General features: G+C 39.5%; 1 protein-coding gene across 2 annotated transcripts in view; it reads right to left on the reverse strand.

Moving 5' to 3' along the window:
- The window catches only part of negr1 (neuronal growth regulator 1), a 165461-nt gene extending 158126 nt beyond the window's left edge, over positions 1 to 7335 (reverse strand). For both annotated transcript variants that reach the window (XM_079840678.1, XM_079840677.1), the window contains exon 1: positions 6980 to 7335. In XM_079840678.1, coding sequence (XP_079696804.1) covers positions 6980 to 7149 — 170 coding nt within the window. In that variant the 5' untranslated portion in view covers positions 7150 to 7335. The remainder of the gene's footprint in view (positions 1 to 6979) is intronic.
- Positions 7336 to 18558: the final 11223 nt, after the last annotated feature.

The following is an 18558-nucleotide window of genomic DNA, read 5'->3' on the forward strand; positions in this document are numbered from 1 at the left end:
ACACAACTTTTATGAATTTTGAAGCCAAAACGCTGTCGCCAGAAATAAAAGGCTAAATGTTGTCTATAAACTCGTATAGCGAGCAGCTTTCATTGGCCAAGGACCACCCAACAGGACATTTAACTGACATGTAATGCAACCAATCGGTTTGTTCCGGTCAGGTTTATGGGAGTGAAAATGTAAAGCCGATGTCCCTGCAATAACAGACCAGCGTGCATCAATAAATTATTAATTCAAGAACGTTGTGCAAGTTTACTGCAACAATGGAGCCGCGAACTTGACTTGATCCGTGGGCGTCACATCAGAGGCTGAGACTAGCTATAAACAAACTACACCATGGTCCCATGACTTCAACATCACCACCACTAAGCCTGCGACAACTCTTTCAGTTTTATCTTAAAAACATTTTCCCTGAAGAGATAGAATAGTTTATAAGAGCACAATTATAAGCATATTGAGGCTGTAAGAGCGGGCTGAGTTTACATGTTCAGCGTTAATCTCCTGACTGTCTCTGTAGTCCCATTTAGCCACTTGAGCAATTGCCTTTTTCAAGACAAGTAACAGCTTCAAAAAATTCACGAGTTGGGTAATACTGATGTATTTTATGTCATAGAATAAAACATGAAAGTGTCTTGAGCTTGTGTTAACCACAGACCTTATTTCAGCCATTTAACCAAAATCCCATTCAAAAAACCCATTGACTTCGGAAGGTTGGAACCAGAAGTGCACCACCCTATTCTCCATCTTCATTAGTTTGCCATCTCTGTCTAACAGTTTTGTCTAATACATTGTTAGATAGAACTGGTAAACAAAGAAAGTAAACGGTATATGAAAAAGTATTATAGCTTTCCTTTTATATTATTAGTCAGGCCTGTTCATGTAAATCTGTCATTCACTTGTCCAAGTAAAAAAGTTGCTTGTCAGAAAAAAAAACATTGTGTTGTAAATATAATTTATTCTGAAGCAATATTCCCACCAGTGTTTAATCAGGTTTGACATATTTAAATCTGAATATTTGTGATATTTTTACCTTTTATAAAGGGCATTTTTTCCTAGTCTTATAAAATATATATGCTTCAGCTTTTATTTTATATTGTTAAATTTGATCAATAAATAAAAAAATAATAATACACTATAGGGCTGGTATCAATCAAATTAAATAAACTGCATTAAATAATGTGATGAGATTGTTTTAAATATCTTCTTAATATACAAATAAGAAATGTTGGAAAGAATGTTTAAACATGAAACTAAACTGTCAGAAAGTGGCAGCAGGTGGACGTCTTAATGAGTGAGTCATTGAGTCGATTCATTGATTCATTGGCATGTATTCATTGGCTTATTCACTCAAGAATGAGGCAGGCCCTGTCCCAAATGGCACCCTAAACCCTCACAGTCTTCCTCTGAGTCCGCACTTTCACAACGTAATTCTGCTTTGGCTGCCGGGAAAAAGTCTGTTGCGTAACCCGCACCAGTGCGGGCTCAGCAGAAGTGCACATATCGACCTCAAAGGGGGCGCTCGTAAGCACCCTTCTGAGACCTAAAATGACAAATGGGACACCCTGCGGTCTCGTGGACTTAACGGACACGCGCACGCAGCGGCCATTGTAAGTCCACAAGACCGAAAGTGCACATGAAGTGTGCCATTTGGGACAGGGCCGCAGACGTTTATGAATAGGTAATTGAATCTTTGATTCAAACGATTCATTCAAAACGCTGAATCATTCAGTAACACACTTATGGTTCTGCTGTGATCGCAGAGCACGGAAATCAGTGTGCAAGTCTTTTGCGCACACAAGAACCGATAAGTGGAACCGAAATTTGCGTAGGCCTGTCACTATAACAAATTTTGCTGGACGATAAATTGGCCAAGAAATTATTGCAACAAACGATAATATTGTGGTTCTGAGACCATTTTCATCTAAAATAATGATAATGGCATAATAATGCAGGTACACCTTTACAAAGATCAATAAACTTTTATTTCTAAAGACTATTTAACACTGAAAATGGAAAACATTTTAAATATCCACAATGAATGTACAAAACAACCAAAAACAATAAAAGCAATGGACTCTCAGTCAGTTAACAAATGCACTTGAATAAATACCAAAAACAATAAATAAAATGGATGAAAACTCTGTTTTTTCTGTCTCCGTGGTATTTTAATATGCATGTGTCTGTAATGAGTGTGCTGCTTGGTTGTTGTCTCTGCACAGCATCATTTTGTGGGGCTTTGTAAACCTGTAGGCCTAATTATTCTAGTGTGGAATTTTTCTACAATATTCACTCGTCATGACAGTAAAATAGGACATTCTAGTCAATCTACTGCAGTATTTCCTCTCTCAATCAGTAGAAAATGTGGTTAACAAAATGACACTAGTCTGCACGTTGAGTATAAACACCTCCCCAAACGGATGAGGCGCGCGCGCAGTCAGCGAGAGAGCGAGAGAGAGAGAGAGCGAGAGAGAGCGAGAGAGAGAGAGAAAGAGAGAGAGAAAGAAAGAAATGTAAATTATCGCGACTGGAAAAATTATCGAGCTATTTTTTTTTATCGTGCGATTCATTTATTTATTGACTATCGCGACAGGCCTAAATGCACGTTTCTTATCGAATCACCGGTTCTGGGGAATTTGGAACCGGTTCTAAAATGGAACTGGTTCTCAATACCCATCCCTACTTGTCCCGGACAAGCGTTAATGTCGAGCCCTGATTAGTAATAGAAAGGCAAACACTATAATACTTTATCATTTACTGTCAGCATTCAGCAAATACGCATTTATATAATTTAAAAAAATCTTTCAACATATCTAATAAATATTTATTTATGTGGACGACACTAAATACAAAACGTTTTGAGCTTGTCCACTTTCGACCAGAGGTAGTCGAAAATGCATTAGACAGGATTGCTTTCGTAATGTAAACGCTCATGTGGTCAAATGTGTTCAAAGAGTGCAAAATACCTTCTACTCTCTGCCTAGAAGCTACTGACTTAACGCCTAAACATTATATGGGAAGTGCGCTAGACGAGATTTTAACAACTTGGGCTGAAGACCCAAGTTTGGTTTGAAGACAAAAACGTACAATGTTCTCTCACCATTCCTGATTTCTAAAATTCCATTACCGTGTTCAACATGGTCTTACGGCTGTCAGAGCAGATACGAAAACTGATGCTCTCCATGGTTTTTTTTTCCCCATCATCTCGCGTTTGCGCGTTCATATGCAAATTGTGCGAGCTTATTTTGTCCATTAAATCAAAAGATCTGAAAAAATCCTTACTTTCACCTGCCCATAGACCCTTACTCTCAAAGAAATCAGGACAGAAGTGGTTGAAAGTGGACAAAAGAGACACCAGGTATAAACGGTATGTCTGCCTCGTCTACTTGTGATCCGATCGACCAAAACGCATCTTAAAGGGTTAGTTCACCCAAAAATGAAAATAATGTAATTTATTACTCACATCATGCCGTTCCACACCCATAAGACCACCGTTCATCTTCGGAAAACAAAGAAGATATTTTTGTTGAAATCTGAAGGCTCAGTGACGCCTCCATAGAGAGCAAAGCAATTTACACTCTCAAGATCCATTAATGTACTAAAAACATATTTAAATCAGTCCATGTGAGTACAGTGGTTCAATATTAATATTATAAAGCGCCGAGAATATTTTTGGTGCGCCAAAAAAAGCTAAATTACGACATATATAGTTAAAACCGATTTCAAAACAGTGTATTGAATCAGCGAGTCGATTCAGTGGTTTGGAGCGGCAAAGTCACGTTTTGTGGTTTGGCGGTTTGACGCGCGATCCAAATCATGAATCGACTCACTCATTCGTTTACGCTCCGAAGCTTCATGAAGCAGTGTTTTGAAATCGGTTATCAATATACAAGTCGTGATTTCGTTTTTTTTGGCGCACCAAAAATATTCTCGTCGCTTTATAATATTAATATTGAACCACTGTACTCACATGGGCTGATTTAAATATGTTTTTAGTACATTAATGGATCTTGAGATCTTGCTTTGCTCTCTATGGAGGCCTCACTGAGCCTTCAGATTTCAACAAAAATATCTTAATTGGTGTTCTGAAGATGAACAGAGGTCTTAAGGGTGTGGAACGGCATGAAGGTGAGTAATAAATGACATTATTTTAATTTTTGGGTGAACTAACCCTTTAAGACCAGGTGTAAACAGGGCCTAAGATATCGGCATTGGCCATCAAAGAAAAACAATATCAGTTGACCACAACACCGAATTTAGTTTGACTCCTTGGCACACTAAATATTGAAGCTGATAATCTATTAATTTAAGAAAATTTAAGAAAAGCATGATTATTATAATATTAAGCTGTACCACTGTCACCATATCTGTATTGCAGCCAAATTAAGATCATTGGCACAAATATTAAATGTAGGATCATTGGCACAAAGTCAAGAACCATTTAAGGGAGATCCCAGTCATAATTTATGCTCTTCAGCTGAGGAGAACAATGCCAAGGATAAACACAGATTAGATACACTCTAAGAAGATATGAACATTTTAAATCCAAAACACCATCTTCAATACATACATGATTAAATTTGTGAGCAAAGAAGTTGCTTGTAAATATATTTTTCTATCTATGGGATCTACCAAATATATAGGCCTATACTGACACGACTGACACAAATCATCTGAAAAAGCTAGCTGTACATTAGCAAAACAGCAATATTTCTACCACATCCATTAAATGTTTTAGAAAGCAAAGGACTATAGTTCAAGTGTTGCTGTTCAAGTTATTAATAAAGCAGAGGAGATAAAAAAAGAGGAGAAAACGTCACAGTAACATCCTTCCGATTAATCAGCACTGACAGTAAGAGGTGTGGCCTGAGGAGAGAAGGAACACGTTCCCACCCACGTCTCGATGAAGCAGTGATGCTGGTTAAAGTACAGGCACTAAGCATTCACAGACCACCGACTGACATTCTCTGGACATCTGGGACAGTCATGACAGCCCTATTCACAGTGTACAATAGCCTCTTTTTTTACCCAATTCTGAGATGCCATAATGTTTGTCACATTGAAATTACTTGGCATAAGTGCCTTCACTTCTGAAAATGTAACAACAATAAAAGAAACATTCTAAGGTGTATTTTAGTCAAAGCGAAAAATCTAAGAAAACAATCAAGGCTTTATGGGGAAAAAAACAGCAAGGTGCACAACTGATGTTTGAAATTTGAATAGCCTGCTAAACAGCATAACCAATTGTGAAAGTTGACCAAAGGTGAACAAAGGCTGCGGTTCTATAATTATTTTGCCAAAAAAAAAAACCTTAGTGACAGTGGGTGAGTTTCAAATAGTTAGCAGCAAGCCAGATTGAGACAATCAACACAGATAATATGAAAACCTTTAGGATGCATAAGAACTGAAATATCATAGGCTATATGTGTTGAATGGACCAGATAAAGGGTTTATAAACTGTAACGATGAATTATGACCAGGCTGTCATATTCTTGACAGGTTTAGTGAGAGACCCAATTCGTGAACCAATTGTTCTTTGAGTCAGATCTTTTCAATGAATCGTTTAAACCGAATCAATAAACCAGCCTTGAACAATTAGTTCACGGATCGGACTGAACCAATTCGAGCCCCAGTTCGAGCAGTTCTCGAGTCACAAACTATCTTGAGTCCCGATGAGTCAGCTGACAGTATGTTTTCATAAATAATATTTTATATTAAAACATGCAGAGACCTTTTCAGCTGAGAGAGGTAAATGAAATCAAATGATACAAATAAAATGTAGGTTATAAATTACTAAGGCTAAGTGTTTAAATCTTGAGGCTGCAACAAACTGAACTGGAACACACGAATGCCGTGAATATAAAAATAAAAAAAATCAGAAAACCAAAATAAAGACCAACATGTACTTATTACTTTTGGGAACGTGCCGTGACAGTGCCGAAAACAACGTAATTACGAATTTGCATAAAATCATTTCTAAATTGATTTGTGAACACTGAACAGGTTCATTGAAACTGCTTCGAAAGAACCGATTCGCAGAAATGAATCGGACTTCCCATCACTTTTCCCACCACTAGTGGTCCTGTGCTAAAATAGCCTATGTGTGGCAAAAATATATTTAGAAATGAAAAGAGGGAACTTGATAATTTTGCAAAGTGAATCAAAATGACATCAGAAACATGTATTCTGACGCATATAAAATGTCACATAATGTTTCAAATGGTTTTGCAGTTGTATGAATATATGAACGACGTTTGGATCAATTCTTAAGGCAAATGCACAGGCTGTTCAATGAGGGAAACAGTGAATTTCTGATATTGCGAATAGACATTTTGTTTAAATTCGAGCTTAATATCAAGCAGCAAACGATGAGAATGGACTTATGAAACTTAACAGATAAAATAAAAACTTAGAATCAGACACTTGCATCAGTTACCGTCAGACACACCCATGGAAAAAGCTTTCAATCAACGCGTAGGGGTTAAAATTCATTATAACATGTTTTAGTCATAACTTGTGAATCAAATCCCCCATTAATCCAGCACATAATCGTGTGCAACTTCATCTTTATTTTTTCCATGAAGCAAACATCCGTGAGGCTCTTTCGGACGGTGGGAATCATGAATGACTTCATTGTAATTGTGCAAAGTGTTCCGCTTGGCGGGGTTTACAAAACTCTACCCCCTTCCCTAGCTCCTTATGCAACCCCTTAGACAATCTGGACCCTATGCGTTAATATCTATAATTGAGCCAGTGCATCTCCCAAACTAACATATATAACGTTATGTATATATAAAACCATCATAGTCCCAACCTGTTCTGGTCAGTATGGGAGCCAGCAGGGTTTGTGACCCAAATAAAAGTGACGGAGCGGCACTGGGGGATCTGCCGAGTGTTGTTTACAAAACTGAGAGAAGAGCGACTGATGCAGGTGCCAGCCAAGTTTAGTTTGAACACTTCTACAGCGACTTGAGTCTCCTACCTGAGCAGCGCGGTGTCTCCCTGTCTGCTGACCACACTCTCGCTGGACGCATAGTCCACAGTTTGTCCAGCGGGCAAACACGATGGTAAAAAGCAGCAAAGACTAAGAATTATAGCGGTGAGCCACTGACCGGAGACGCACGCATCCTGCACTGCAATCATTATGTCCATCACCGCCGAATGGAGTACGATCCGCGCCGTTATCAAAAATAAAAATACAAATATCTGGATGAAAATATATTAATCCTCCGCGAAAACCCCGAGAAATGGCGTTCCGTGTAGTTTTCCAGATTTGTTTTGATCGGAACCTGACCGCGGGAGGAAGTCGACTCTCCAGTGGCTTGCACACCATCTAGTGAGGAAATGGGAAACGGGAGCAGAGCTAGCAGCAGACAACCCCCCGGCTCTGATCCTGTTGCCATGCGGCCGTTTCCCAGGCAACCTGTTCCCTGTAGCTCGTGATGGAGCAGTTAAGCGGGTGGTTATTCTTGATACGGCAATACTATTTAAATGAGTGAGTTTTTGACCACCCGGGGCTTACCGTCCTGCAACCTCAAGACGTCCTCCTGCAGACATGCACTTTGTTTTGAATTAGCCTATTGCTTGTGACGTCTCCAAAAGCAAGTCATTGAAAAGGACAAGATTTAAAATGACACAGGTCAGGTCATGTTTGTCTCTTCAGTGGCACATGTAGCCCTGCAATAGGCTGCTATTCATTTTCGGTATAGCTTGAAATATAGTTCTCTTTATAGCATGTGGTTTTTGGCTTCATTGGATGGGATGCCATGTTGATTATCATACAAAAGTAGACAAAAATGTCCTTAAATGAAACATTTGAGACAAACAAAAATAACGACTTAATGCAAAAATTTCGTTCTAGCCAAGAGGCAACCTCCCGCAGTTTCTCTTGAAGCCAATACGGAAGTGACAAACTGCAATTCATCGACTGGCCGCTAGGGACAGGCTCCAGAAGGGAGCAGAATCTCATTGAGCCCCATGTTAAAATGCCCAACTTTACAGCAGAATAAAACATGTTTACAGCCTGGTACAAATTGTGGTTTTGGTCTATATGGCTAATTTTGTCCTTCATGACACCTGTGAGGGGGGTGAATTTTTTTATAACTCATTTGTTTACATTATATAAAGCATTAAAGTTCTGCATAATTAAGGGCGTGGCCACTTCGAGTGACAGCTGGTTAGCCATTTATCTGCTGTCTGTTAGTCATCGCGTCACTACAGCTCCGCCCACGTCCCGCCTCTTTGCCCATTTTCTATTATGCAGGAGTGATGCGCGATGACGCACTGCCAAGATGGCAACGGCCAGCTCGACTCTACTTTACGCTTCAAAACTGCTCATCAGAATCCTATGGGTGACGTCACGGACACTACATCGATATTTTTTTTACAGTCTATGGTTCTAGCTAGCCCGTGCCAGTCTCCGACGCAGTTTCCGTTGTTGTTCACGTGAGCACCACGACGCATGCGCGGGAGCTGCACTGTATTTACAATGTAAAGAGCGTAGAAGTCTGGCACAGGCTAGAACGAAATTGTTGAATAAAGTAATTCTTTTTGTTTGTTTTTGCACACAAAAAGTATTCTCGTAAAGTAACCTTCATTAAATTAAAGGGTAACTTCAGTGATGTAGCATTAAGCTTTGTATCAGTAGAAACCCGGTAGTATATTCGAATTATGGTACTTTTCCCCCTCATGTCCCCCTGAGACGAGAGAATTATGCATTTTATTTCTGGAAAAAATCCTCCGATGCCGCAAATATCATAATTTTGCGTCATCGGAGGATTTTTGGCCAGAGCCTAGGGACTACAGGAGCTAGTTCTGCATGTTTTCAACCCGCCTACAGGGGAGGGATCTCACTCACAGGATGTAAATGCGCGCTGCCGCTCGGCTCGGGCATTCATAACAGAGCAAAGTGAGTGTTTCAACTTTTCAATGAATTCCTATGAAAGTTTTGCTTCCACATGCGATCTGATAACGTGCCAGACTGGACACGCGCAGAGAATGACAGCCGCGCTTACCTCAGCTCTTCTCTCGTGAGGAATGAAATCTGACTCCTGCTGCGTTTGTGCCGTGACTTTCGTTCGGCTCACTCACACTTTATTGAAAAGACACGTTTAGTTTTTAATTGTAGTGTCTATTCTCTAACTGAACGAAATGATTTTATTACTATGAATATCAAAATGACGTTGGGGGCGGTGCCGCAGTGGGCAAGTGATAATAACCAATAGCCGTGGCTTTGGGAGTGGCCTCGTAGGGCCGCGAAGCAAGTGCATTCTGGGAGTTGTTGTCTTTCATCCACATGAGACAAAAATACAGTTTTCTGTCTTTTCTCAGGCACCAAATTAAAAAATTATTTTACATTTCTACTACATAAATGACACAGTTTAAATACACATTCATCTTCCCAGCGCTGAAGTGCCCCTTTTAGGTTGAACCACTGTAGTCACATGGACCTTGAAAGTGTTAATTAAATTGCTGCCTATGGAGGGGCCGAGAGCTCTTGGATATCATCAAAAATATCTGAATTTGTGTTCTGAAGATGAATGAAGGTCTTACGGGTTTGGAAGTAATTAATGACAGAATTTTAATTTTTGGGTGAACTATACCTAACTAGCCCATGTAACAAAATGTAAAAAAAAAAAAAATTCCTGTCAAAAAAAAAGGTGCACACAGTGTCATGAACACAAATACAAAAAAACATCATGGCAACCCACATGACAAAATAATGCAATAAACATTAATTTAACAACATAAGACAACATAAAACCTTAATGTGTGTAACAAATCCACTGTAGGCAAGTTGAGAACCCAAGTGCAGTTTATTTACAAGGTGATACACAGAATCCAATGGTGACTTTGACTTGATGCGAAATGACTTGAACTGAAACAGACTTGACTAAAAAAAAACATGACAGACACTCACCAACAGCGGTTACACATAGTAATACTCAACAAAGACACATGGCAAACATGAGGGGTTAAATACACACAGACTAATGACAAGACAAGGGGCACCTGTGAACAATGATGAGACAATGAACCAATGACAGAACACAACAAGATCACATGAGGGCATGGGAATCACGTGACAAAACCAGGAAGCAAGACAGTGAACATGACACTCACATAACATGAACATAATCAACTTAAAACATGAACAAGGAACAATGAACATGAACCAACACCAAAACACCCTGTGACAGATCCCCCCCTTTATGGGCGGCCCCTGACGCCCAAACAATACCAAAACACCACTAGCCTAACAAAGTCTTGGGGGGCGGTCTTGGGGGAGGGATGGTGGGCCAGGCCCTTGCAGGGGCACCGGATCCAGACATGAGGCTTGTTCGACTTCACCCAGCGATGCGCAGACCTATCGGCGGCTGACTTGAAGCAGTGCATGCCGGTTAGAAATTTTGTCCGACTTGAGGCAGCACCGACGCCACGTGACAGTGACGTATGTCAACAAAGTGCCGCGAGAGCGATTCGAGAGCAGCCGGCGAATACAGCCGGTGCAGTTTCTCGAGAGCGACTGCATGAGGCTGCAGGGCCTCTGATGACGACACAGCCGTTCCACGATTGGCCAGATTCACGTGTGTTTCGTGTTTATTCTAAAACCTTCAGCTCCACTAATGCGCACAAATCTGTTTTTTATAACAGTAAAACCTCCTTTCATGTAGTCGCGATGTTATATTGTCATGTTTATCAAAATATAACTGATTAAAAACATAGACCCCACTTCATTGATAGTGTAGGCTTATATGTTGAATTTTATTCTTGTACAAACACACGCTGTATTAAGCAGTGCATAAAGTATTACATGACAATAATGTCTCTGAAACATCTGTGTATTGCCAAAAATTGCATTTATTTCACTTCAGCTGATAAAGTGTGCAAACACAGTGCGAGCGTCACCGCGGGAAGCAGAAAGTGTCCGACTTCACGTCTGTGTTTGCAGCTCCTCCCCGCCTGCACGCGGCTACTCTCGCCGATCAGTTGCATCCAGTCGCAGCCGATGTCGAACACACCTATCACCTGGACGGGCCTGGGAGCGTGGGCGGACCTGGACCCTGTGGCGTGGGCGGACCTGGACCCTCAGGCGTGGGCGGACCTGGACCCTCAGGCGTGGGAGGACCACAGAGGGGGCCACAGAGGCGTGGCCTTCGTGGCCTCCATGTACCCCTTGCCCCCCCCAAAAATTTTCTTGGGCGGGACAGCGGGCTCGTGGGCTGGAGCGGGGCTCGTGGGCTGGAGCGGGCTCGTGGGCTGGAGCGGGCTCGTGGGCTGGAGCCGGGACGTGGGCTGGAGCCGAGACGTGGGCTGGAGCCGAGACGCGGGCTGGAGCCGGGACGTGGGCTGGAGCATGGACGTGGGCTGGACTCGCTGGTGTTGAGGGTTCTGTGGGACAGTGGAGCTCCTCATCCACTGTTCCCACAGTAAAGGCCGAGCCGCCCAACAAAAGGGCCTGGTCTATATATTGGGCCAGGGTAAAATGGATCTTCCCCCCTGGCATCTGTGATCGGACCGATTCGTTAAGCCCAAATCTAAAAATGTCCTTAAGGGCCACATCATTAAAATCTACCAGGTAGCACAGTCCACAAAACTCCTGTATCACCCCAATTCGATTTAATAATAAAAATTTAAAAAATTAAAAATTAAAAAAAATCCTTGTTACCATTGTTGTGTTTTGCATGCTGATTGTTGAAGTCTGTGTGTGACACACTCAAGCATGGTCAAATGATATTGTGACAAATATAGAGGGATTATATCAACTCAATTAAAAGGTTTACCATAAATATTGCCCCACCTCAAAAACACGTACGATTTAACCAAACAATATTGACTTCTTCTTGCCATTAAAAATCAAACAAAAATAACTTTATATCTAAATATTTTTACTTACCAAATGTAAGATTGCACACGATGAAAAGGTTTCCATCTTGATTTGAATCAGCAGCAAGCAACAGACGAGGCGAAAAGGACTGCCTTTTTTAAATATCCTCCAATCAGTGCATTAGTTTAGTTATTGCCAGGCAGAACTCCTTGCATGGCCAATCACATCAAAGCAAGAACAGAGTGAGCTATTTTAATTAATTATGATTTTGAGTTAATTAAACTTGAAATCTTAAGTTTATGTATTTTTTTAGGTTAACAAGTTATACTAACTTATACTTATGAGTTTCTTGACTAAACTAGAAATATTTAGTCAAGATTACTTGATTGTTTAAGTAAAGACAACATTAGGGTTTACAGTGAAATAAATACTTAAAATATTGATCTGATTTGAAACGACTTTAGAATTTTGCATGTAGCCTATATCTTAGATATTCTGCTAAAATAGTAACGATATGCAAAACAGCAACATTAGCTACAGTAGGCCTAATAATAATACATAAGTCCTCTAAGGTCATTTTCAAACAATCGGCTCCAGATGAAAGTAGTGCTGGTTTTTTTTAGAAATCAGGTCCTCCCTTGAAATCGTCTCCACCAACTATCAAATAGTTATACCAAGGACACGCAAACAACATTCATTTAAAATGTGTCAACCCAATGTCATGAGAGAACAATGTGATTCATAAGGAAATCAGTTTTTAGAAAAAATGTAAGCATGCTTATTACATAGTGCATAGTAATATGTGCACAACTAACCAATCAGGATCAAATATTCCAGTGAGCTTGACAACCAGTGAGCCACATAATAAGCAAGTCATTACCAAAAGAAACACCAAATATAGGCACCTAATTCTTAAGCCACCTAATATGGTCTATCATGACGTATGTCAACAACAGAAGATATGGAAGCATTTTCTGCCTTTTAAATGTGGATAAACTAGTTTGTTTTTTGTGATCAATACAGAAAATTATATATTTCCCATTTGTTATCTGCATTTATAATGTTTTCCCCTGCTTTCCGTGACCCAACCAGCACAGACTTGCGGTCACACCAGTTGAAAACCACTGCAATAGAACAAAGGAAGTGCTTGAAGGAAAAATCATTCACAGCTAAATAATGGTTGACACATCACACAATAGAAGCTATAGGCTACACCGAAATCTTTCATTAAAGTAACCTACATTTTTCTTTTTTCCCCATGCTGCTCAAGGCTATAATCGTCAGTGCTCTTTCTCTATACCCTCTCTTTAAGACGAAAAGCATTCTAGGAGTCACAGTAGAGTACAATATAGCTAGTATAGTTTAAATCATAAAGTGAGGACCAGGGGCCCGTTCTTCGTACCTCGCTAACTCAGTTAGCTGGATTTGATTGTTGACGATTTGGCATGATCTTGGATTGTTTGGTTCTTCGAAGCTCATCCTGGACTTGCTGTCATAGTAACAGGTCCGTAAGCTTAAACCTACTCGGGAGCAGGCTTATTTCATGTAAACAGGATTAGATTGCATCTTGAGGTGATACTTAAAATCTGTCCCAGCCACTGCTACTTTATTACAAGAGTGCATTACTGAACCAGGGGCAATAATAATAATTTTAAATAATAATATAAAAATGTTATATTGTATATGTATATGAGAATGTATAATGTTGTGTATAATACTATAGACACAGCCACTTGATTGAGAGATTTATTTGTGATGGAATAATTACTTTATATAATTTTGTTTTTATTGGTTTACACACGTTGTACAGTTAATCTGAGCCGTGCATTAAGTGATCACGGATATTATGGGAGTGGCTTGATGCAGCGCAAGAGAGGATAATTTGATCTTGACCCATAAGAAATGTAAATACGGTCACGTTACAAATCTGCTTCAAATTAAATTAAAAATTAAATTACAACATTGAAATAAAAATGTAAAGGGTGTACAAATACTGTATAAAATCGTGAATATAAATAATTGGTAATCATGTTTAAAAAAAAAAAAAAAACATTTATCATTTATCTATTATAACTTTTATGTTGGTTTGGTCGTTTGGCTGTTTCCTTATAAAGGTTCAGAAATTCGTGGGGGTTTTGTGTGATTTGTCAAGTTTTTTGCCAGGTGGCTTTTTAATTATATGATGTCATTACGTTGCTGTCTTGACGCCAGCCAATCGCTGCATTCGCATAGCCAATCGCATAGTTTCGAGTATCGATGCATCTGCCCTCTTCAGGGAAAAAAAGAACGCTCAGTAATCTTAGATCATTTAATCCAGATATTTTAATCCAATCCGCAAATTCGTTTGAAGAACCAAATTAGCCAGAGATCAGTTATCACGATTAAAAGATCTGGGATCTGTCAAATCATCTTAGATGTATTAAGCGAGGTACGAAGAACGGGCCCCAGATCAGCATTTTCACTAATAAGCTAGCATTTCTTGCACTCATCGCAAGTTTTTCCTCTTTTTTTTGGCGCAGTTTGAAACACTGCACTTTACACAGCCGCAACTTCTTGTTTGCCTGCTCACATTCACCTCTCTTTGTTGATGATGTGCAGGTTGTTGAAGAAACTTCTAGGTGCACAGGCATGCTTTGACATGAAATATACAGGAGTTTTTCTTTGTTGTGCTGGTAGTTTACTCGTACTCAGTGAATGTTTCCATTTCCTTCTCATGATGACCATTACTTTGATTTCCTTTCCCGTCATCTCGCTGGGTATTCTGTTCTTTTTGTTTAGTTTCAAAAAATCTATTTTCTTTATTACTGTGTTCTCTCTCTGCTTTCTGAGGAACTGTAACTTTATTTTAAATAATGCACTCAATGTACTGAACAATCGCACTCAATGTCGGTGGAGCCAATGGTTTCTGTTTTAGATGCGGATCTAAGGTACTACGTGTCAGTGTCTAGATCAGCACATTTAGAGGATTCATGCATATGCCTTTTGTTTTATAGATTGTGCATCCTGCAACTAATGGATTTGTCTAATAAGGAATATATTTACTGTTGACTCACTGACACGGTTGGGCAATTTGTAAAATGGCTCTGATAAAAGCATTTTGAACCTGTTCCTGTTGCGTATTTGTCTTTTAATTGGGAAAGACATGGTTTGGATATAATTGCCTGAATGTCATTAGCGTTAATGGCAACCAAAGTCCCTTCATTCCATTCTGTATCTAAATTGGACTGGCATAGTTGGTCTATGCTAATCATTTACGCTGCCAAAAGCCAAACACTCATTACTAGGTAATTCTAGCATCATGCCTCCAATAGGGCAAGAATACATGCATATTAAATACACTTTTTGTTTTTTTTGTAAAGTAACAACTATATTGATAAATGTTGACAGTGAGATGTTGGTTTAATGGGTTATTGAGAATAATGGAGACAGAAAATAAATATATATAAGCTAGAGGTTAAAAAGAAAATAAATGTAATCATATTGATATTTTGTCACCTGCAGTGAGAGTACATTTGCATAACTCACTACTTGCCACCGTTTGGCATAAGAAACATTTATGTGTGCCAAAATAACTACACTTGTTAATGAGAAGAACTATAATATCAAATGTGATGTACAAGTTCATATAGAGCATCTGTAACTTGAAAAATAAAGGGATAGTTCACCCAGAAATACAAATTACCCCATGATTTACTCACCCTCAAGCCAGTATATGACATTCTTCTTTCAGACGAATATAATCAGAGTTATATTTAAAAAAAATGTCCTGGCTCTTCCAAGCATTATAATGGCAGTAAATGGCAGCCCAATATTTGAAGCCCAAAAAAGTGCATCCATCCATTATAAAAGTAATCCATACGGCTTCCGGGGTTAATAAATGTCACGTCTGTCTTCTCTTGTTTGACACATGTGGTGTTTTGGGTAATTCTTGTGTCATGTGCGTTCCTTTCTACTGTCTTGACCCCACCCTTCTTGTTATTGGTTAATTTGTCCCACCTGTTCTCCCTTATTTCCCACTTGATTTGTCACCCTTTATATTCTCATGGTGTTTTCAGTCCAGTGCTGGTTCGTTGTCCTGACTCGCGAGTGTGTCTTATGTCAGCTGTTATCTGCCGTGGTCCTGTTTATGTTCCTGCTCATTGTATTAGTTTATTCCAAGTTTGATTTTCCCCCTCGTGGGCTTTTGTTTTGTGTTTATTCAGCAGGAGATGGATGTCCTTCTTTCTCCGTCTTGTCCCATGGAACCTTTTACCCGTCTGCAGATCATGAGATTTGTAAACTCTAGATACATCCGTCAGCAGGGAAAAATGGGAGCGAGGACTCGTATGCAGGAATGTAGATTCATTAGCAAAATAATACAATATACAATATAATAATATAATAATAATAATATAATAATACAACAAAAGACGACATAAGAAATACTCACAACAACGAACCAGGACGGAAAACACCATGAGAATATAAAGGGTGACAAATCAAGAGGGAAATAAGGGAGAACAGGTTGGGAAAACGAACCAATAATGAGATAACAAGAAGGGTGTGGTCAAGATAGATGACACAAGAATTACCCAAAACACCACATGTGTCAAACAAGACAGACATGTGACAATAAAGGTCTTCTGAAGTGAATCGATGGGTTTTTGTAAGAAAAATATCCATATTTTACACGTTATAAAGTAAAATATCTAGCTTCTGGCAGACTACCTTCCGTATTCAACTTGTGGCTTGACTGGCACAATGATGAAGTCGGACATAGCGTTTTGAATTATGAGCGATATTACACTTTCTTCTTAAACAGAGCATGCAATACAACTTCTCGTCCAGGCCCTGGTCATTTCTAGGCTTGACTACTGCAATGCGCTTCTGGCTGGACTTCCATCATGTGCGATCAAAACGCTCCAAATGATCCAGAATGCAGCAGCATGTCTTATCTTCAACGAACCCAAAAGGGCCCACGTCACACCACTCTTCATCTCTCTGCACTGGCTACCACTCGCTGCTCGCATCAAGTTCAAGGCGCTTACGCTCGCTTACAGATCCACCACGAGCTCCGCTCCTGCATACTTTGACTCGCTCCTACAAGTCTACACCCCCACCAGAAGCGTTCGCTCAGCTAAGGAGCAACGGCTTGTGGTACCATCACAGAGAGGGAGAAAATCCCTCTCCAGAACATTCACCGTTCCCTGCTGGTGGACCGATCATCCAACCGCCATCCGAATTGCAGAATCACTGACAGCATTCAAACGACAGCTGAAAACTCACCTCTTCCCTTATCTTAAAAAAAAAAAAACGTTCCTTTTCCTTCTATTTTCCTCTACTTCTTCCCTGCCCTAGTGTGTGATGCTCTGTGCGATGTCCAAAACTTAGCACTTCAGGCACTTTCTATGTTTCGCTGCCTCCTCATGATGGATCGCTTCCTGTACTCCTCAGTTGTAAGTCGCTTTGGATAAAAGCATCTGGTAAATGCATAAATGTAAATGTAAAGGGTTAGTTCACTCAAAAATGAAAATTAATTACTTACCCTCATGTCGACACCCGTTCATCTTCGGAACACAAATGAAGATATTTTAGTTGAAATCCGATGGCTCAGAAAGGCCTCCATTGGCACAATGTACTTTACACTCTCAAGACCCATAAAAGGTACTAAAGATGTCGTTACAAAGTCCATCTCACTACAGTGGTTCTACAATAACTTTATGAAGCGACGAGAATAGTTCTTGTGTGCCAAAAAAAAATTAAATAACAACTTATATAGTGATGACCGATTTCAAAACACTGCATCATGAAGCTTCGAAGCGTTATGAATCAGTGAGTCGATTCAGCGGTTTGGATCGCCAAAGTCACGTGATTTCAGCAGTTAGGCGGTTTGACACACGATCCGAATCATGATTCGACACGCTGATTCATAACGCTTCGAAGCTTCATGATGCAGTGTTTTGTAATCGGTCATTACTATATAAGTCGTTTTTTAGGGTTTTTTTACGCACAAAAACTATTCTCGTCGCTTCATAAAGTTATTGTAGAACCTGCACTGTAGTTAGATGGACTTTGTAACGACGTCTTTAGTACCTTTTAAGGGTCTTGAGAGTGTTAAGTACATTGTGCCAAAGGAGGCCTTTCTGAGCCATCGGATTTTTAACTAAAATATTTTCATTTGTGTTCAGAAGATGAACGGAGGTCTTATGGGTATCGAACGACATGAGGGTAAATAATTAATGACAGAATTTTCATTTTTGGGTGAACTAACCCTTTAAGTTGAATATGGAAGGCGGTCTGCCGGAAGCTAGATATTGTACTTTATAAAGTTTTAAATATGGATATTTTTCTTACACAAACCCATCAATTCACTGCAGAAGGCTTTTATTAACCCCCAGTATGGATTAGGCTACTTTAATAATGGATGGATTGACTTTTTTAGGCTTCAAATTTTGGGCTTCCATTCATTGCCATTATAATTCTTGCTAGCCAGGATAGTTTTTAATATAACTCAGACTATATTTGCCTGAAAGAAAAATGTCATATACACCTTGGATGGCTTGAGGGTGAGATAATTGTCATTTTTGGCAGAACCATCCCTTTAATCCAATGTCTCAAATAAGAGCAAAATAATAATATCAATAGTTTTCAACTTTAGGGACTGTTTATGCTTTTATTCAACTAATTACTTGAATCAAATAATGTTCATTACATATTTTAGGTATTCCGATTTTAAATTCAGTGACTTTTTTGTT

This window comes from Gobio gobio (assembly GCF_949357685.1).
Source record: "Gobio gobio genome assembly, chromosome: 17".
NCBI lineage: Eukaryota > Metazoa > Chordata > Actinopteri > Cypriniformes > Gobionidae > Gobio > Gobio gobio.